Source organism: Geotrypetes seraphini, chromosome 11 (genome assembly GCF_902459505.1).
Source record: "Geotrypetes seraphini chromosome 11, aGeoSer1.1, whole genome shotgun sequence".
NCBI lineage: Eukaryota > Metazoa > Chordata > Amphibia > Gymnophiona > Dermophiidae > Geotrypetes > Geotrypetes seraphini.
Genome location: NC_047094.1, coordinates 114,307,613 through 114,328,900, shown reverse-complemented (window position 1 = coordinate 114,328,900; position 21,288 = coordinate 114,307,613). Strand labels below are relative to the sequence as shown.

Sequence of the window (21,288 nt, the reverse complement as noted above, 5' to 3'; positions counted from 1 at the left end):
CTCCCTGACAGCGTAAAAATTAAGGCTTTAAATAGGCTGAAACGGCAGTGCACATATGTCCTGCGTGTTTTCGGCGCAGCTTTGTCCGCCATGCTTTTGACGGTGTACCCTGTGCATGACTATTTCAGGAGAACGCTTGCTGATAATAAAAGTGATCTTTGAACTACCAACCTGAGCCTTGGATAGAAAGGTCACCCATTTCACCTGCCAGCTCTCGCACACTACTGGAATTTGAATCTCCCTTGATGTCTGGGACAGCATTCCTTCGACCGGCTCGATCGCACGTGATGAAATCAGAGTACGCAGACTCGACCTCCATTATTTTGATTTCATATCAGAAATTGTAAGAACTCCTGAGAAGGGATAGAAATGTTCAGTAAAGCATTTCTGTACCTGGCACCAAACACTCTTGGCATTTGCTCAAATATGGGCAAATCTGTTGGAGATTTTAGTTGGAGCGCTGAACCATAACAGCCTGCTTATTGAAAATTTCCAAAATTAAAAAGAGGGACGGTCATCAAATTAAATGTCTTTCCTTCCTTACAAGGGTTAAATGAAAAGTAATGCCCCACCTCCATAATTCATCAACAGATCACAGCACTGACCCTGTTCAATTGTTCTAACAAATCTCTTCCTTCACCTTAGTTGGCAAAAAGTATTTTTGTGAAGAGGCTCTTTTGCTATTGCTTGTGAAACGAAAGCTTGTAGTTAGCAATTGGTGGTGTAAATTTAAGCAGTGTACCATGATAGAATTCTTGGCCAAAAACATGCATTAATTATGGGATCTTTATGGTCAGAAACAAAATGGATGACCAGCGACAGCAATGGATGAATGTCACATGAGAAACATTGAACGCGGAAAGGACAATTAGCAGATCACTCAAAGCATTATACCACGACCCTGAAATTTTGAAAGAATGATTGGAGAGTTCAGAAGCACAAGAAGGAAATTTTGTTTCATCATGACAATGCTAAGCCCCACGTAGCATGAAACAGCACAGAGGCAATTGCTATGAGGGGTCTCAGTCTTACTACTATTCACAAGGCAGAGTAGAAAAATCAAACAACAATGCAACAGATTCAACTGTAGCCAAGCATGTAGCCAAAGTCTCAAAGAAACCCCCCCCCCAAAACTCCGCCACAATATCTTTTCAGAGCTGGAATAGACTACCCATAGCAGGATTTAAAGTAAGCAGGAAATATCACACTCACTCACACACCCAATATCGCTGCAAATCCATCCAGCAAACAAATTTCCCAGTTCAAAGGAAATCATACCAGCGAAAAAAATTCCCAACGGGAGACCCCGTTTCACCTGCAGCATCGTCAGGGGAACCGCCAGCGAGAGAATCCATACTGCAGTCTTACCCCATCCACCCTACAGTTCAGACCTGGTGCCATGCGATTTCTCTCTTACAAAAATTGAAGACTACCTTCAAAAGCATATACTTGACTCAAATGGAGGAACGAAAACGACGTGAGCAACCTGTTAAAGAGAGATAAGAGGGACAGGTTTTTTTTTTTTTATGACAGCTTTAAAAAAAAAAAAAAAAAAATTTTCCCATCGGCAGAACGTGTGGTGAATAGGGACAACTATATAGAAAATAAATGCATATGAGATAGCAAGTTTAAACCATTATTGTTTGTTTGTTTTTTAAATTCATTATTATATCTTCATTCAAACATTTTATGGAGGTGGAGGCATTATTACTTTTCATTTAACCCTCGTAATTAGCAAATAGGTTTTCAAAAGTTTCTTAAAAACTTATCAAGGAATGAAAGCATTTTATGGAGAGAGTAAGGATGGAGGAGTTGCAACCATTAGCTTCAGTATGAACTAGTGGTCGCAGCTACCGATTAACCAATAGGCACAAGTGTTTGACAGTAACCATACACTGGCAGTCATGCTACTCAAGTCCTCTCCCCACTCTCCCTGTCCCTAATGCCTTTTTCTATCCATTTTCCTCTCTCCTCCCCATCCCAAAACCTCCCCCATTTTGTTCACCCCAACTCCCTCCCTCCAAATGTTCTGCCCCCCCACCTTATTTATCCTCCAGACCCTCACCAATTCTACCCAGCCAATATTAACCTTCACTTGCCTCTCCTGCCATTCATCTTGTCCCATCCTATCCTTATGGCCAACCTCTTCAAGTTGGCTTTCATCCAGTGTGAAAATCAATCCGCCTTCACCTTCTCCAGATGCCTGCTGTTAGTGAGAATTGATCTGTGGCTCTGAGTTTAAGCCATGCAGTTCCCAGCCTCCAATGCTGTTTTCATGGCTTCAGGAAAAATAAATTGCACAAACTCTTGACAGTCACAGGGTGCAGGAAGAAAACAAAAAAAGCTGTTAGGGAAACAGCATCAGCAACAAACCTCTGGAAAAGGTGGAGGGGTGTGTGCATTAGTAATGATATGAACCTCCACCGGCTCTCTGACCTTCTGGTAAAGAACGCAGACCACTATGACCTTCTAGTCTAGAGATTCCTATTAGATACCTGCATAGATCTGGAAATTAGCAGAAATCTGAGGGCTGGAAGGTTAACAGTATATCTAGAGCTCACTTATTTTCAGAATGTCAAGTCTGCAATCTCACTATTGCTATTAACTGTCTCATACATTTTCTGAAGCAAAATGAGGTGGTCTTAACAGGTATGTGACTTAGGTTTTATATAAGATAATCAACAGAGTCACATTTCCAGCAGATGGCAGTGCAGAATTATTGACAGAGCTTGAGAGAGCAGAAGAGCAAGCAGCAAGCTGGTGAATCAAGGATAATCTGCAAAAGAGGGTGGTCCCATAAAGGAAATCATGTGGGCCTCCCAAATCTAGAACATTGCACAAATGTGAAAATATATGACGCTGCATGAAGTTATTATCCAATGCATTGTCCATTCCTATTTGGTTGTTAATAAATGTATTCAAATTCATTTTTATTAAACATTGGTATGTAGCATATTGTTTTAATCCAATATGAAATGAATCTCTCTATCGTAAAACTTAACTAATCGCTTTTACCAAAATTATTAAGCTCCAATTTGCATGGAGATTTCTTTTTTTTTTTTGGGGGGGGGGAGCGAGGTGTCCATGTGGTTTCTTTTTTTTTTTTAGAGGGGGGTGTCCATGTGGTTTATTAAAATTTTTGATGCAATTAATTTATTTTAATACATAGGGTTCCTTTTACTTAGGTGCGCTAGCATTTTTAGCATGCGCTATGCACCAAAACCTAATGCCAGCTCAATGGAGGCGTTAGCATCTAGCGCAGACGGCATTGCAGTGCACGCTAAAACCGCTAGCACAGCTTAGTAAAAGGAGCCCATAGTGTTACAGCGTGGGTACAAACAATGGAATATAACAATTACCCCTCATCCTTCCCACAAATCCTTACTTCCCCCTCCCCTCTCCTCTCCACTTCCTTGCAGCATCTGTTCCCCCCTCTCTCTCTCCTTCCCACTTCCATGCAGCGTCTGCTCCCCTCATCCTCCCCACTTCCATACGGCGCCTGCTGCTTCCTCTCTCCTCCCTTTGGCATCTGTTCCTCTTCCCCCTTCCCTTCGGCACCATTCGACCTCTTCCCCTCGTCAGGCCATCTCCCTCCCTTCCCGTCACCTTTGCAGGTGCTTTTCAGAATCGAGGTTTCCTCTGAGCAGACCGGAAGCCAGTCTTCTCGCACGTCACACGTGGCTTCCCCCGAAGCTTCTCCTCTGACGCAACGTCCTGTATCTGCTTGGGCTGCTCGCGTCAGAGGAAAAGTTTCAGGGAAATCACATGGAATTTGTGAGAAGGCTGTGGCGTCCGGGCTGCTCAGAGAGAAAACTCTGAAAAGCGAAGGTGAGGGGGAGATGACCCAACGAGGGGAAGAGATGCCTTTACCACAACAATTGGGAGGTCGGAGGGAGGGGGCTGCTGGACTATGCAATTGCGAGGAAGGCTGCTGACCAGGAGGGGTGGGGAGGCAACACGTGGCAGATACTTTACTGCGGGGAAAAGGCCATTCACCACTCCACGAGTTGGTGAATGGTCTGGTCCCTGTACCCACGGCTACCAATCTTTTTTTTTTTTTTTTTGCCCTTTACTGCGGATTACCCGCAGCTAACAGTCATTGTGTAATTCTCTAGTTAGAATTCTATAAAAGACAGCAGGTGCCTATATTTCAAGACAAAGTTAGACAAGTTCCTGCTAAACCAAAACGCACTCAGGTAGGGCTAGTTTCAGTTAGGGCGCTGGTCATTGACCATAGGGCCGCCGTGTGAGCGGATTGCTGGGCACGATGGACCACTGGTCTGACCCAGCAGCGGCAATTCTTATGTTCTTTATAACATAGACCCTTAATAAAAGCTCTGAACACTTATTTATAGCACCCAGCTATATAATTATCCCCTTGAAGTAGTATTGTTGTTGAGTATCTATGCTACAATGTTGCTTGCTCCCTCTGGAGTACTTGTTAATACTCTCTTTGAATAGAAAGGCGCACTCACCGTTTACTCTGTCAAACTCTTAAGGTAACAATAGTCTCAACCATGATTACTCTCAAAGTTGTTACATTGTTTCAGATTAAAGAGAGAGTGAGACTAAAATTAGCATAAGTTTTTCCTCATTTAGATGTAGTTCCAATCCAATTTAGAAATCAAGGCTACTTTTATGACCTGATCCCAGTAAGACTGGATAGATAAACCATGCTAAAATACTGTAGTGTCCTGTTTTTGTTCAGGAAATGAGATCTTTCTGTCCATGAAGAACAGGAGTACACCAGGACCAACTCAAGGTCATCCTAGAGAGGTGTCATTCCTGATGACCCACGAAGAATGTGTTGAATAAAAAGCGATGACAGAAAATAGGATGGGTTTTCTTAAGGCTTTCAACAGACGAAGGCAGGAGAGAAAGGGACACGAGAAGTCTTTGTGAAAATATATATCGTCTAAGGTTTCTAATACAACAAATCCTGAACCAACTGTTCTTTTCACTCAATTGCACTCGCAAAGCAAAAGTGGAAAAAAAACCCCCACAAAACAAAACTTTGTACATTACCAATTATCCATCTGCTAACAATACACTCAATGTACTATTTGTCACTGTGGAGGACAAGGCAATGAGGGCTCCTCTCTCCTGCTACGATGCCTGTTGGCACAGCTGCATGCTGTGACTCACTTTCCTACCCCAGATCCTCTAAAACAATAGGGCTTAGCAGTTTATACAGCCCCCCGGAGAGCAATCGTTTATAAAGAGAACTGCACCTGCTGCTTACCGTACAGTATTTCTGAAGGTACAGCTCAGTTCCTAGCAATTAAAATATTACCACCGAGTCGAACTTGGAATCTGTTCCCACAAGCCTGCCACAAAATGAGCTCCAGAAAAAATGGACAGGATAGGATCGCGTCATAAAAAGTGTGATGTTTGTGTTGTCAAAGCCTATTTAAGGGCAGATTTATATCCTAAACACAAAAAGAATATGCCAAAAGCCCTCAAGTAGTTTTGTCGGTACATTTTCAAATATCAAAAAGGGAGCCAAAGAAGGCCTCAACGATGAGACAATCAAGGCACAACAAAGGAGTCGTGGAGGAGGAGATGTCAATAATTCAGTCACGGGTATACAGTTCAAAGTTCACTTTATTGATAATAGCACTGCAAGGACTCGAAGACTCGACATTGACAACGTTTCGGCATCTATGCCTTTGTCAAGAGTTTCAATGGCTGGTAGTTCTATTGCATAAATAGAGCATTCTATACAGGCCAAATTTTGACGTAAGCAAGAAAATATCTGGTGTCCAAAGCGAAACTGAGGGTCACCCGACACCAGATATTTTCCTGCTCGCTTCTAAATTTGACCTGTATTGAATGATCTATTTATGTAATAGAACTACCAGCCATTGAAACTCTTGACAAAGGCATAGATGCCGAAACATTGTCAATGTCAAGTCTTCGAGTCCTTGCAGTGCTACTATCAAATAAAGTGAACTTCGAACTGTACACCCGTGGCTGAATTATTGATATCTCCTCCTCACCACTCCTTTGTTGTGACTCCATTTTCAAATATATCATTTTGTTCAAGGATTTAAATTTCTTATTACTTCTGGAAGAGAAGAAAAATCCACAGAACATCATAAGCAAAAAAGCTGTAAGTTTACAAGGGTGTTGATCAATTACGATCTGTGATCGACTGCTTTTATCTTTACAAAATTCTAGCATCAAGGGAGTCTCAGCACACACAGAACTGCACTGTTGAATATTTAATCTTACAGAATAGAAATTATAATTAGAACCTCCCTATTGGGGCAAGATAGGGTTATCATACATCCAGGAAAACTCAGAAATGTCCTCTTTTTTTAAGGAATGTCTTTTTTTTAATAGGGGAGTCTGTCCAAGTTTAGCTGGCTCTTCCAACTCCCCCTAGAGGGGGTTTCGGGAGGGAAAGATGCCGGTGGGGGATAGAAGAGAAAGGGAGAATGTTTGGACATGGGTCGTGTGGAGGAAGAGGGAAAGAGATGGTGCACATGGTGAAAAGAAGAAAGAGTTGTTGGACATGATGTTGGAGAAGTTTTTTTACAGCCCGCATATCCAACAATTCTAAGTGGGTACCAACTTTACATACATAAAACAAACAATATAAACATACCTACAATCTAATGTATAAAACATACAAACAGTATACAAAGCATTAATACAAAATAAAACTCGGATGTTGTGGTGGAGAGAGAAGGATGGAACAGATAGAAAGGGATTCAAGAGGGAGGAATGTTGGACATGGTGGTTGAGGGAGAAATGTGGCATGGCACTGGAAAGGGGTGATATAAGGAGAAATGTTGGACATGGGGAGGGGTAAAAAGATATTGCACAGGGGCTGGGGGCAGAGAAAGAGAAATGCTGGACATGGCTGTAGAGGGGGGTGAGAGATGTGCCCTGGATCCTCGCTCTTTTTACACTCATTTTGCAGCGAGCGAGAGCGAGAGAGACATGTTGCACAAGGGGGTGAAAGAGAGGAGAAAGGAATAAATCCTGTGCAGGAGTGGGGAGGGAAAAGAGATAGAGGGATCCAGTGGCAGAAGAGAGTAAGGAGGGAGGGAAGAAAGGGAGAAAGGTCCATGGTGGGAGAAACCAATGGACAGCAACCGCTTGAAGGAAAATTTGCAGACAGGAAAGCAGAAAAAAAAAAAAGAGAAACTGGAACCAACTTAATGGAAAAATAAATCTCACACAATAAAGGTTAAAAATAAATAAATAAATAAAGGAAATTTATTGAAATACTTTAGCTTTGGAGTCAGGGCAGGGCCATTTGACCCCTTTTTGTCTTCACAAATATGGTAATCCTAGGGCAAGATCCCTAGCAAGACAGAATGTACCACAGAAGTGCTGACCTCAGTTTCTAAACTATAATGTGTTTCTGATGAACCTAGTTAGCTTTCTCAAACATACAGCACAGAGGAAACAAAAAAACATTCATACGTTTTCTTCTCTAAATTCAGCTCCTGTGAGTGTTTGCTGACGTGTCCTATAAATGTGTATATATTTATCTTCTCCATTATACACACAAGAGAGCTTTATCTTGGAAATAATGTGTCATGTTCTAAGAAATGTTGCATTCATAAACTAAGCCAGCACACAAGAGGATGTGACCTCGTAGAGCACAGACTGGGAACAAGGGTTCAAATCCTGCTTCTGCACAAACACCGCTTGGGCCCTGGGCAAGTCATTTATATGATGTTCCAGATTTCTAATATATGTAATATCGAAGTAAAAATTATTTTATTAAAGGCCAGTTCTCCATGGATTGGTGATAGAGGAGGGGTTCCCCCCCCCCCTGCATTTCAGGAAGGCTGATGCCCCTTGCTGCTCTCCATGTGAAATAAGCATCACTTATGTCAGGGATCTCAAAGTCCCTCCTTGAGGACTGCAATCCAGTTGGGTTTTCAGGTTTTCCCCAATGAATATGCATTGAAAGCAGTGCCTGCACATAGATCTCACGCATATTCATTGGGGAAATCCTGAAAACCCGACTGGATTGCGGCCCTCAAGGAGGGACTTTGGGACCCCTGACTTATGCTATGTATCTGAAGAGACGTCTTGCTTTATCCAGAGGACTTGTCTAAACAATTGTCAGTGGTGCTAGATTCCATCCCGTCTATTTAGAGAAAACAGACACTAGGCACCCACAATATCGAGCAAGCTCCTATGTTCACAGAGGGGTTATTTGTATTATGTTCAGCACCCACAATCATTTTTTTTAAAGTTGTAGGTAGACACTGAGATTGCAATGTTCAAGGTCTGCTTTGCGTCATTTACTCTAGAGAATGACACGGTGACAAAATTCATCACCGTTCCCGTCTCTATGTCATTTTCTAGTGTCTATTTCAGCCTCTGTCCTTCTACACCAGCATTCTTCAAAGCAAAGCTTGAGGGTCAGTGGCTTTGGCCATTCATACTCTGATTCTTATGTGAGCCAAGGATAATGAAGCCATTGTGACATCATTGATGTGATTGGCTCTTAGGCACTGGTGGAATGAGGCATTATGACATCACAATCTCAGCTCTGGAATGTTGCTGCTCAACCTCAGCATTCTTCAAAGCAAAGCTTGCGGGTCAGTGGTTGTGGCCATTCATACTCTGATTCTTCCCTCTCTCCTTAAAGAATGACATGAAGATGGTTTCCCGCGGTTATCCGCGGGGACGGGAGCGGTGATGAATTTTGTCACCGTGTCATTCTCTAATTTACTCTTACTGCTTACAGAAATGAAAAAGCTCGAGTTGGACTTTTCCCAATGACTATCACCACCAAATACAAAGTGCGACAATTAAGAACACTGAAAAATTTAAACACGGATAAAAATAGAGGTTGATGTTAAGCATTGCTAAAGCAGACAGAAGAAGCATTATTCAAATTCCCTACTATATATTATTTATAACCCCCCCTCCCCCTTATAAAACAAACTCACACAGGGGCCCTTTTACTAAATTACATTAGGAATAGATTTAGGGCTCCTTTTATCAAGGCGCGCTACGGGGGTTAGCGCGTCGGACATTTCATCACATGCTAACCTCCGCGGCAGCCTAAAATCCTAACGCCTCGGAATTCCGCGCCTTAAACCGCTACCATGCCTTTGTAAAAGGACCCCTTTAGTTAGTTAAATGCACTAAGGGCTCCTTTTACTAAGGTGCGCTAGCGTTTTTAACGCACGCAGATTAGCGTTAGCGTCTAGCACGCACGGCTTTGTAGCGCCCGCTATTCCGCGGGTTAATGCCCTAATACAGCTTAGTGAAAGGAGCCCTAAGCCTATTTCTAATGCAGCAGTATTTAAGGCATTTTTTCAGTTGTTGTGTTTTTTTAATGTCATGTACCAAACACTCACATTACTGCATGCTATCTAAAAAAAAATAATAAATGCTAGTCTACAGTAGAGTTGCAAGGGGACAGAAATCCCCGCCCCGTCCCTGCCAGGATACTCTCTGTTCCCACCCATCCCCGCAAGGAATTACCTCCATCCCCGCCCATCCCCATAAAAAGCAGCAATTACTTCTGACACGATCATCAATTCCAGAGTTTCTTTTGTGTTTGCGCTGCTGTTTTCTTTGTGGAATCTCTTTGCTGGAACCCTTTTTTTGTTTTCTGTTCAGGTAATTAACTTATAAACCCCCTCTTTTACTAAGGCTGACGTGTCCATTATATTATATGGACGAACCCTGCTTCCAAAGCCTTCCATCCCCGTGGGAGCCCCGTTGGCTAGAGGGGGGGTCCCCGTGGGAGTCCCGTGGGATAGGGGGGATTTCTGCAGGACTCCCGCAGGATCTCCATGATCCCCGTTCCCATGCAGACCTCTAGTCTACAGGTTTAGTTTTAAAATGACACTGAATTCAGGAAAACAAATTCCAAAAGAGGGGGCCTGCAGAGTAAAAAACATTTGGATGCACTGTCAAGCAGGACTGGTGGAACAAAAGATGATCATGGAGCGAGCAAAGGGTTCTAGCAGGAGTGTTTGCAATAATGAAGACAGGAAACTGGATACCCAGAATAGAGAACCTTGTGAATCAGTGAGAATGGAAACATTGTATTGGTAGCCAATGGTATTTCATGAGAAGTGGTATAATCTTGTTGCATAAGAAAGAACTCTTAGGGCTATATCATGGATATTCTGAATATTTTGATTTAGCAAAAGAGGCAGTCCAGCATATATTGTATTACAATAGCCAAGCCAAGAGTTACCAAAGCATAGAGGAGAGTCATCTGAGATGAAGCATCAAGATAGGAAAGGACCAAATGGAATTGACACAACAAAAAGCAAAGAAACAAGAGCTGGCCAGAGTGGAGACTTGGGATCTGAAAAGGTCCAAATGAATTCCCAGATATTTAAATGTACAGTGTTCCCCCGTGAATTTGCGGTTCGCGAATCGCAGACCCAGTCATTCGCGATCTACTCCGACTGTGTGTCGAAGCAGCTCCTGATTGGTGTAGCCCGACTTTACTACAGGAAGAGGCGGTTGGAATAGACTGCGAGTGATGTTCTTCACCCACCGGCACTCCAGCTGCCCTCTCCTGTCTCCCCTGCCTAAAAACCGCATTCTTGGTTTTCCAAAATTCATGGAGGGTTCTGGAACGGAACCCCAGCAAATTTCCTGGGAGTACTGTAATTGCTAAGGAAACTGCAGCGCTTCCAATAAATGGTTACAGCAGCGCATCTCAAACTTTTTAGCTCCAGCACACTAAATGCTTTTTGCGGCACATTTTAATTGAAATTATAAAATTGCAAAGCCAACAAAAAAATTACATTTGAGAGTTCTTTAATCTATGTATGGGTAATTTTTTTTTTTTTTTAATTTATAAATTTAAAAGTTTACAATATCAAAAGATACCAAGGATAAAGGTTACTTACACCAAATTTCTACAATCATATACAACACAAACACTCCTTTTCAAGCCCACAATAAATGGAGAGGCATACAACTATCCAACTAATAAAAATAAAGGAAACTAAGAATTGGTTTTGATTCCTAAAGAATCTTGACCATTCCATACTATTTGGGAATCTTACATCCACCTATATTCTCAGTGATGAGTCATTAAAAAGCATTAAGGAAGAAAATCATTTCTGTTCTCGAGTTATTAAGAATTGTTGCAATTGAATTGGATCCCAAAATACATATTCAATGTCTTGTAATTTAACAAGACATTTGCATGGAAATTTTAAGTAAAAAGATGCCTCAAGAGCTAAGACTCTTACTCTTAATTTCAAAAATTATTTCCTTCTTAATTGCGTAGCTCTTGAGACATCAGGAAAAATTCTAACTAAATCTCCACAAAATTTTGTCAACCTGTTTTTAAAGTAAAGTTTCATAATTAACATTTTATCTATCTCATTCATGCATGTTAATACCATGGTGGACCTACTCTGAATAACATCCTCAGTAGCTTCCAAAAACTCTGTCAGATTTATTTCACTTGCTACCAGATGGTCCACCTCCTGGTCGGATTGTATTTTCTTTTGCGGAATAATAACAACAATTATTGATTGGTAAATTCTCTGGATTGGGTAATCCCAGTATTTCTTTAAAAAACTTCCTTAGCAAGATTTCAGGAGATAGTAAATGAGTCACTGGGAAATTAACCAAGCGTAGATTCCTCGCTCTATGCATATTTTCCAACATTTCTATTTTAGAATGTAACACCGTAGAATCCTTAACTGCAGATACTGAGACAGCTTGCAATGTATTACTTTGAGTTTCAACCACACTTAATCTTTTATCCAAAAAATTTAAATTGGAATCCACATTCTAAAACTTTTGAGAAACTGAATGTGAATAACCCACAGTTTGTTTCACTGACTCTCTGAGAAACCCTTCAACTCTAGATATACCTTAACCATAAATCCTTAAGGGTAATATCTTGTTTTTCCTCTGCTAGTGGTTGATGTTCTACTACACCTGAAAATTCTAGTGGTTTAGGTATTTCAGAAAAGACCAGTTTACTTATCTGAGTAGAAGATACCCCTAATTCAGTGGAAGTAGCGGGCGTAATATTCCCGCTACCACAAGGCATTGGATGAAGGGGGGGGGGGTCCTTTCGAGGGGACTCAACGATGCTTCTGATATGGGAGAGTTCATATCCAGTAAAGGTCGTGAGGTAATTTCTGTAGAAGATGTCAAATGTCTATCCATTGGACCCAAAACAGCAGGTGTTGAGCTTTTAGGCTTAATTTTTCTTTTGCCCATGGTGACAGAATACAGTTATAGAACCTAAGCTCCCACTCCCCGGCTCCTCATTGCTCCAAGGGGCTCCCAAGGGGTGGGACCTGCCCCTTAGGGCACGCCCCTTCGGCCAAGCCCTGCGGCCGCAACTGCAGCAGCATTACAATTTAAAGAAAATCCACGAGCAGGAAAGACGGACCCAATGACATCAGGGGTCCATCTTCCTCGATGCCTGCCCGATTCTCCTCCAAGGCCAACCACTGCTGCGGGAGCACGGGGCAGCGTTCAGGATCTCCTCTTATATCCCAAGCAGGTAAACAATGCACTCCTAGAGGCTCCGCGGCAGCGTTACAATTTAAAGAAAATCCATGAGCAGGAAAGGGAAAGACGGACCCAATGACGTTAGGGGTCCGTCTTCCTTGATGTCTGCCTGATTCTCCTCCAAGGCCAACCGCTGCAGCGGGAGCATGGGGCAGCGTTCAGGATCTCCTCTTATATCCCAAGCAGGTAAACAATGCACTCCCCTGTATGGGTAATTATATAACAACGGTGAAACTAAAGTAGATAGTATAGAATTGCTAATCAATGTGATGGATGAGTTTGGTTTTGAGTGCAAATTAACTCAAAACACGGCTTGATAGTTGACAAGAAAACACGCATTTCATCATCCACCATCTGCAGTCGTTCACTTTTTTCAATTTAATTTCTGTTAGAGCTGAAAATCCAAGTTTGCAAAAGATAAGAAGATCTAAATCAGGGGTGTCCAACCTTTTGGCTTCCCTGGGCCACATTGGCCGAAAAAAAATGTTTCTGGGGCTGCGCAAACACTGCAGCAAGATGGAGGAGGGAGGTGCCAAGACAGTAAACACCCAGGAGCAGCAGAGGAAAACACTGCATCGCCCTCAACCAGGGCCGCACAGGTTGGACACCCCTGATCTAAATGGTAAGAAAGCCTTGATTGCTTTGTTGCTCATTAGGAAAAATACCACAAAAAATAAAACACTTTTCCCTCCGTATTCACTGAGATACGAGATTAACAGAACCGCAAATGCAGAAAAAACGTGAATAATTTTTTCATATGTTATTCACTGTTTTTTATTAAAAGCCATCGTGAATGTGGTGAAACCACAAATAACATGGTTGGAGACCTGGCTTGTTCCTCAAAGAGAGGCAAAATACAGTGAAGAAAGTGCTAGGAATCAGCGATTTTTCTCTGTAAATGCTTGGAATCAGCAATTTCTCTATGCAAGTTGATGTAATTGGGGGGGGGGGGGAGGGGGGGAGGAGCCAGCAAGCTAAAAACTGTGAATAATCGAAACTGCGAATGCTGAAACTGTGAATACGGAGGAAGTGTAAAATTACTTGCTATTAATTTCATGGACCAATCACATCAAAGAATGATGCTTCTCTGGGCGGTTGTATCCTTACATACAGACAACATTCTCCACACAGTATCCAGAATATAACCTCAAGACTGCTATCAAAGTTGTCTAGTCATCAATACATTTTAACTTAGACAATCACCAACTCCCCCCACCCCGTATCCCAATTCTTATTTAATACCCAAAGCAAATTAAAGATACCCCACCCCCCATGACTAAAAAACCAAACAACCCAACAATCCGAGGCCCTGTTTTCTTACGGACCCCGAGCTAGTGGAGCCATAGCATGAGAAATCCATTTACCCCAACCAACATGAGAGCAACAGCTGTTCACCCATAGAATCTTATGCCCTTCATAGGTTAACTGTTATTCGAACCTCCAAAGTTGAGACATTAGATTGCAAAAACTCTCCCCAAGAATATACCACCACCCCTCCTCCACATCCTCACAGCATCCTCCCCCAACAACCCCCTTCCCTATCCTCCTCCGACCTGTATCCCAATCGTTTTTAAATCTGTCCTCAGGTTCTGAACTATAAAGCTTTTACATTACATTATATTAGTGATTTCTATTCTGCCAATACCTTGCGGTTCAAGGCGGATTACATTAAAGTTTTCAGAGATTACATAAAAAGTTTGCATAAAAATTTACAGGAATAGCATAAGAGATGTCATAAGAGTTACATAAGAATTACCAAAGAGTTGTCGTTATCTTAAGGTAATAAATGTTGGGTAATAAGAATTACCAAAGAGCTGTCACGATCTTAAGGTGGTAAGTGATGGGTAAATAGAGGCATTTTAGCATTAGTTGGGTAATTAGAAGTGGGGTTGAGGTAGGAACTGGTCGTGTTAGATAGGCTTTATGTATTTTTTGAAGAGTAGGGTTTTAGCTTTTCCCTCATAGACACAGAATGGGACCAAAGTCATAGCAACTCGGGCCCTAAATGGTTTACAGCATCTAACAGACTCTTGACAAAGCAGGAAAAAGATGTTTACTGTCTGCCAAGGCAGCTCCTACGCTTGCCAGCATGTGTTTATGGTAGAAGCTTAGAAACTGCAAACATTATCACTAAACACCGGGGCCACCATATTTTCTGGTCAAGAAACCAAGCTGTTGAGTTCTTGGAAGGAATTTGGAATCTATTTTTTAAAATATATTTATAAACCATCTTCATTTTTCCCTGCTCATCATTTAAACTTGAGGTTAACAAAAAAAAAAAAAGAAGAAGAAGAAAAAAGACAGGGAAATTTAAGCTACAGGCTTGGTTTATTAAAATGAGCATAAGAACAGACTGTAGCAGTAACACCTTTGTCCAAGAATTAGTTGGTTTTCATCTAGCAAATTTTGCATTTCGATTAAATACTTGCCTTTCCATTTCAAGCTCATGACTCAGATCTAGTTATACTGGGCTATGATCTATTCCAGAAGGTCAGGGTAGGGAAAAAAATGGAGTGGGAGGAGGTGGAAGGGTTTGCACTAAAAAACAAAACAAAAACAAAACAAAAAAAAAACCAAGAACACACAAAAGTTACTGAACTGCAGGGTTTATGAGGTAAGAAGACAGCATTGTGGGTTAATCTGTAAAGGAGGGGGGGGGGGAACATCTATTTAGACTGGTCTGACATATACAAACTTCCCTCATAAGACAGAAAAAAAAAATAACAAAACAGGACATGAAGATTTTCAAATATTGCTATGAAAGGGGAAGTGCTATGGATAGGTGATTTTAATTTGCCAAATGTTGATTTGGAAATCCTGGTTGTAGTGTATCTAAAAGTAGAGACACACTACATTAATTATAGCGGAACATCTGTTCCAATGACTGATAATGGAACTAAAATTATATGAGATAAAAATATACACAAATTATTGATACATGTTATTCCTAGTCAAAAGGCAAAAACAATGTTTAATCGGACACAGGGCAGATAAAGAGAATGGTGAAACAATGGGATAAACAGCATATACTGTTGGAGCTGAGGTTTACAATTTGGGAAACAGTTTTCCTGCCGTGTGTGTATATGTTATTGCTTCATCTTCAATAACATATACACACACGGCAAGAAAACTGTTTCCTGTAGAGACTTTTGGTTCAATTCTGAGGCCAAATCTAGTCCACAAGACCAATTAAGCCATGTTTTGGTTTTGGCCAAAAATGCTGATGCATTTTCAGCTAAAATAGAAAATTTCTTCCCTCCCTAAAACAATGGCCACTCTCTAGCCCATTTGACCACAATAAATGCCACCCTCTTACTACCCCTAGGTCCTCCCCAGGGGTTCACAGACAAATGCACGCAAGACAAATATGCGTAGATAAATATGTGCAGTAATTTGCGGGCAGGATAATTGAGTGCAAGACAGGCATGCGTGGACAAACACATGCAGGACTATTACGTGCAAGACAGGCGTGCGCAAACACGCACAGGACTATTAAGCGCAAGACATAAGCACGCAGCGATGCACCTGTTCTCAATACGTACAAAAAGCGCGTACGCAACCACAGAAACGAAAATACACTCATGTGACCCAGTGATACACCTCTTCTTAGTACATATAAAAGTCACGTCCATAACCATAGTAACGAAAAATGCACTCAGGTAACCCAGGGTAACGTTGCAACATGTCTCTTTATGTCATACTCATCTTTCGTGTGTAGACTTAGGGTGTGCCATGCATACATTTCTGATGTGCATACACCATTTATATTGCGCGTGATTGTCTCGCATGCTTTTTGTCGTGCGCGTGATTGTCTCACACTCATTTATCCTGCACGTGATTGTCTCACGCGCAAATGTCTTGCATGCAATTGTTCACGCACATTTGTCCTGCGCGTGATTGTCTGCACATAAATGTATGCGTGCATTTGTCTTGCCACCCTCCCCAGGTAGGCTTACAATTTCTGTGAAAAAAAGGGGAGGAGGACACGTGACTTTGCCCAGCCTCCACCTTTCTCCCATTTCATCCATCTTTCTCTCTTTTAGTGCTTCTCTCTCCCTCCCACCCCCCACATGGGTGCTTTTTCCCTCCCTCCCTACCTCTCCATGGGTATTTCTTTCCCTCCCTTCCCTTCCTCCAACCACCTCCCGCCCCAGGTATTTTTCACCCTCCCTCCCTCCAACCCCCCACTCTGGTATTTCTTTCCCCCTCCCTCCCTCCATCCCCACCAGGGTCTTTCTCTCTCTCCCTCCCTCCACACCCCCAGGGTATTTCTCTCCCTCCCTCCAACCCCCCTCCCCTTTCCTGGGTATTTCTCTCCCTCCCACCAATCTCTCTCTTCACCCACACACACAGAACAGTGTTTCTTTCACTCCCTGTGGCTCTCCTTACCCCCACCTACCTTCTCACTGAAATGTAATCTTTGGGTTGGTCAGCCAGCAGCAGCAACAGCAAGGTGAGCCTGCTGCCGTCAGCCTGCCCTAGAAGCTGCCTCTCTGGAGCATCCAACCTATGCGGGAACAGGAAGTTGCTCCACAAAGAAGGCTTTCAGGGCAGGCCAATGGCAGCATGCTCACCTTGCTGTTGCTGCTGTTGACTACTCTGAAGATTACATTTTGGCAGAGTTGGAAGTAGGTGGGGGACAGAGAATACCCTGGACAGGGGTGAAAGCTGTCTGGACACCTGGACAGTAGTGCTGTCCGATTCAAATCGATTCACCAATTCACGTCAGTGAATCGATTTTTGTTCAAGAAAAATTGGACTCACTGATTCAGCAACCCTCACCCTGGTGAGTCCTCACATACCTCTGAGGCCTCCTAAAACAGCAGCAGCATCGCTCTGAATGGGCTGCTTTGCAGCATTCCCTGCCAGGGATTTCCCTCTGCGACATCACTGATGAAGTCATTGGTGACATGGTAGAGGGGAGGCCCCAGTGGGAAGGCTACAAAACAGCTCATTCAAAGCACTGCCATTTTAGGAGGCCTCGGAGGTATGTCAGGTTTCATGGTGGGGAGGAAAGATACTGCACATGGGGGGGGGGGGGAAGAAAGGAGAGAGAAGAATTGTTGGGATAGAAGAGAGGAAGGGAGAGATGAAACAGAGCTAGAAAGGGGTGAGAAAGAAATCCTTCATATGGTGGATGGGAGGGAAACTTGCATAGAGAAGGGAGAGGGAGAAATGTTAGACAAAGGATAGAGGGGTTGAGAAACAAAGTTTTATACAAGGACTGTACAACGGAAGCAATGCTAAACTATTTAAGAGTTTATCTCACTTTCAAAAACCTTCTGCTCTTGAAGGGCCTCTCAGAAGTTATGAATAAAAAAAAAAAAATCTTATTGAGCTCAAACATTAAGTAAACTTTTCCCCTTCAGGAACACATTGTTCTTTCAATAGAAGTTATGAGAAAGGCAATAATTCGCCTTTGGAAGCCAGCAGTAGATTTTAAACTTTAAAAAATAAATAAATAAAAAAAAATCACAAAGAAAGTTAAATGCTTTTCACCTGGTAATGGGAATAGGCTTCCCCAAGTTAGATTCTTATGCTCCATCCCTGAATGTAAATCCCATTTTTGGAGAATGATTTTACAGTCTTTAACCCTAGCTCTTCTTCATTAAAGCCTTATTGATTTTATCCATATTTTCTATGAACCCCCTCCCCCCACTTCCTAAAGCTTCCTATTTTATGGTGTTTGTGCTTAACAAACTTCTAAAGCTCCAGGGGAGACACTGTACAGCAGGGGTGTCCAACCTTTTGGCTTCTCTGGGCCGCATTGGCCCCAAAATGTTTTCTGGGGCCGCGCAAATGCTGCAGCAAGATAGAGGGAGCTGGCAAGACGGTAAACACCCGGGGGCAGCAGAGGGAAACACTGCATCGCCCTTGACCGGGGCCACACAAAATACTTCATGGGGCCGCAGGTTGGACACCCCTGCTGTACAGTATTGTGTGGGTCTAGCAGTGCTATAGAAATGATAAACACAGAAACAAGATGGCAGAAAAAAAAAAGCCAAATCGCCCATCCACAGTGTCCACTAGTTCCCTCTCTCCCTAAGAGATCCCGTATGCCTGTCCCACACTTTCTTGAATTCAGACACAGTCTTTGTCTCTACCACCGACACTATCCTTTCTGTAAAAAAGTATTTCCTTAAATTACTCCGGAGCCTATCACCTCTTAATTTCATCCTATGTCTTCTCATTCCGGGAGCTTCTTTTCAGATGAAAGACTCGCCTCATGCGCACTTATGCGAAGCAGGTATTTAACGTCTCCATCATATCTCCCCTCTCCCGCCTTATCTCCAAAGTAGACCAACTGAAAACTTTAAGTCTGTCCGCATATGCCTTATGATGAAGGCCACTGACCATTTTAGTAGCCTTCCTCTGGACCGACTATCCTGTTTATATCTTTTTGAAGGCGCTTCTCCAGAATTGTACACGATATTTCTAAATGAGGTCTTAGCAGAGTCTTATACAGGGGCATCAATACCTCCTTTTTCCTACAGGCTGTACCTCTCCCTATAAACCAAAGCATCCTTCTAGCTTTAACCGTCACCTCTGCAGCTTGTTTGGCGACCTTAAGATCATCACATATTATATTACACCCAAGTCCTGCTTCTCTTTTGGCTCACAGAAGTTCTTCACCTCCTAAACTGTACTGATCCCTCAGGACTTTGCATTTCTTAGCATTAAATTCTTAGTTGCCAAATTTCAGACAATTCTTCAGGCTTCATTATGTTCTTCGTCATGTCATTTATACCATCAGGGGTATCTAGTCTATTGCAGATTTTGAGATCATCTACAAAGAGGCAAATATTACCTGATAGCCCCTTCAGCAATAATATTAATAGGCTTCATTTGACCTTCTTTGTCTAGTCCAGTCTCTCTCAAACTGTGTGTGTCATGGCACAGTGGTGTGCCACGAGAGATTCCAGAATTTTACTTTATTTTTAAAAATTCCCTTCATAAGTATACACTAGAATAGATGACATGCGCGTCACGTACGCAAGGGTCTGCAATGTTATGAGTGTCTGTGTACTTAAGGATACAACCGCCCAGACAAGCATCATTCATTGACATAATTGGTTCCTAAAAACCAATGGCAAGTAATTTTAGTTTTAGTTTTTATGCAACAAAGCAATCAAGACTTTGTTACCGTTTGGATCTTCTTCTCTTTGCAAACTTGGATTTTCAGCTCTGACAGAAATTAAGTCGAAAGAAAGAGAATGACTGCAGATGGTAGAAGATGAAATGCATGTTTGCTTGTCGACTATTGAGCTGCGTTTTGAGCTAATTTGCACTGAAAAGCTTGTGCATGAGTATTAAGTGATTTAAAATACTAATATATTAGAAATTAGGGTTACATTTTCAGTCATTAGAAAATTTTCCCTCTGTCCCAGTGGTCTCACAATGTAATTACAGTATCAGAAGTATTTTAATACATGCTAGAGAAAATATGAAGAGAAGAAAGATGTGTACAGTGAATACTATAGGCAAGTAATTGCATAGGGCTCCTTAGTGTTGGTGACTGTTTGTGATGTCACTGTTTACTCATGAAGAAGTGTGATCTGCATAGAGCGGTCGGTGCAGCTCTGGCTGCTTCATTGGACAGAACCGAGGTATTCCGACATGCAAAGGGTTCTATATACCAAAACAGCACCTTCCAGGTGGCATATATCTTTTTAGAACAGTTGCTCATCGATATTGCTTTCTAAAACGTCCCTTATCTGATTTGTTCCGGAGCTGCAGTGTGGGTTAATCTGGAAAGAGGAAACAGAACATCTATTTACACTGGTGTGATATACAAACTTCCCTCACGAGCAGAAGGAGAGAGATAAAGACTTTCACAGTAGTGCTATGAAAGTGGAAAAGCTATTGTTGATTGTTGACTTAATTATGAATTGAAAATGAACATGAATATGCTACAGTCATAATAAAAAAAGTTTCATGCTTATTTGAACTTGTAAACAGCTGAGCTGGTATACTGTTAAGCAGTATATCAATATCATTTTTTAAAAAGTTTTTGTTATATACTATTTAATCCCAGAGAATTGTGAGAAACGGAATATATATCCTATATAATAAAACGTTAGCGGCGCATGCGCTTTTAAAAAAAGCGTGATCCCTGCCGCTGTGGTGTGTGATCCGTGGCCGTGTTCCATTTTAGAACCTGGCCAGGGATCACTCTGGCCACTCCCCTCCTCCCGCCCTCACTCACCAATCCGAAGCAAGCTCGAACACACCTCCCACCCCCACCTCACCAACCCGAAGCAAGCTCGAACACTCCTATCGCATTGCTCACCGCTGCTGCCGCTGCCGTTGATTCTCCTCTTCGGGGCAGCTTGTGATCGTGGCCGGCTTTGGCGGGCCTCACGGGCCGCTTTCCGGCCTCGGTAGCACGTTCCCTCTGATGCACGGGATCGCGTCGGGGGGGGGGGGAAGGTTGTGCTTCCGGGTTGGGGAGCAGCCTGCGAGGTTTGCTGGGGCCGGCCACCACGATTGCGGCTTGCTTTGAAGAGGAGCAGGCCAGAAGATGCCGGGATGGAGGGATGGTAAGCAAGGTGATCAATACACGTGCTAGAATAGATGTGTCTGTCTGTCTGTTTCTTTATCTCTCTCTCCTTGGCCGCTGTCTGTGTCCTTCTGTGCCCCCCTCCCCCCCCTGAGCAAAGCTGTCTGCCCCAGGACACACCTCCCCCCAAAGCAGTCCCCTTCCCTCTCCCTGTCTGTCCATGGCCCTCTTCTGTCTTCCCCCCAGAGCAAAGCTGTTTGCCCTAAGCACACCCCTCCCCCCAAAGCAGCCCCCTTTCC

At 42.7% G+C, this 21,288-nt stretch overlaps 1 protein-coding gene across 11 annotated transcripts in view; it reads right to left on the bottom strand.

Annotated features, from left to right (window-relative positions):
• Positions 1-21,288, bottom strand: part of PKIG (cAMP-dependent protein kinase inhibitor gamma) — a 97,817-nt gene that overhangs the window by 11,640 nt on the left and 64,889 nt on the right. For 8 of the 11 annotated variants that reach the window (XR_004536483.1, XM_033914674.1, XM_033914677.1 and 5 more), the window contains one exon: positions 172-353. Coding sequence is in view for 10 of the 11 variants with exons in the window: in XM_033914674.1 (XP_033770565.1) it covers positions 172-319 (148 nt within the window). In the remaining variant the exon portion in view is untranslated. Of the gene's footprint in view, positions 1-171; positions 354-1,278; positions 1,450-21,288 lie in introns of those variants that run through there. The other 3 variants (XM_033914675.1, XM_033914672.1, XM_033914679.1) reach the window with 3 other exon arrangements.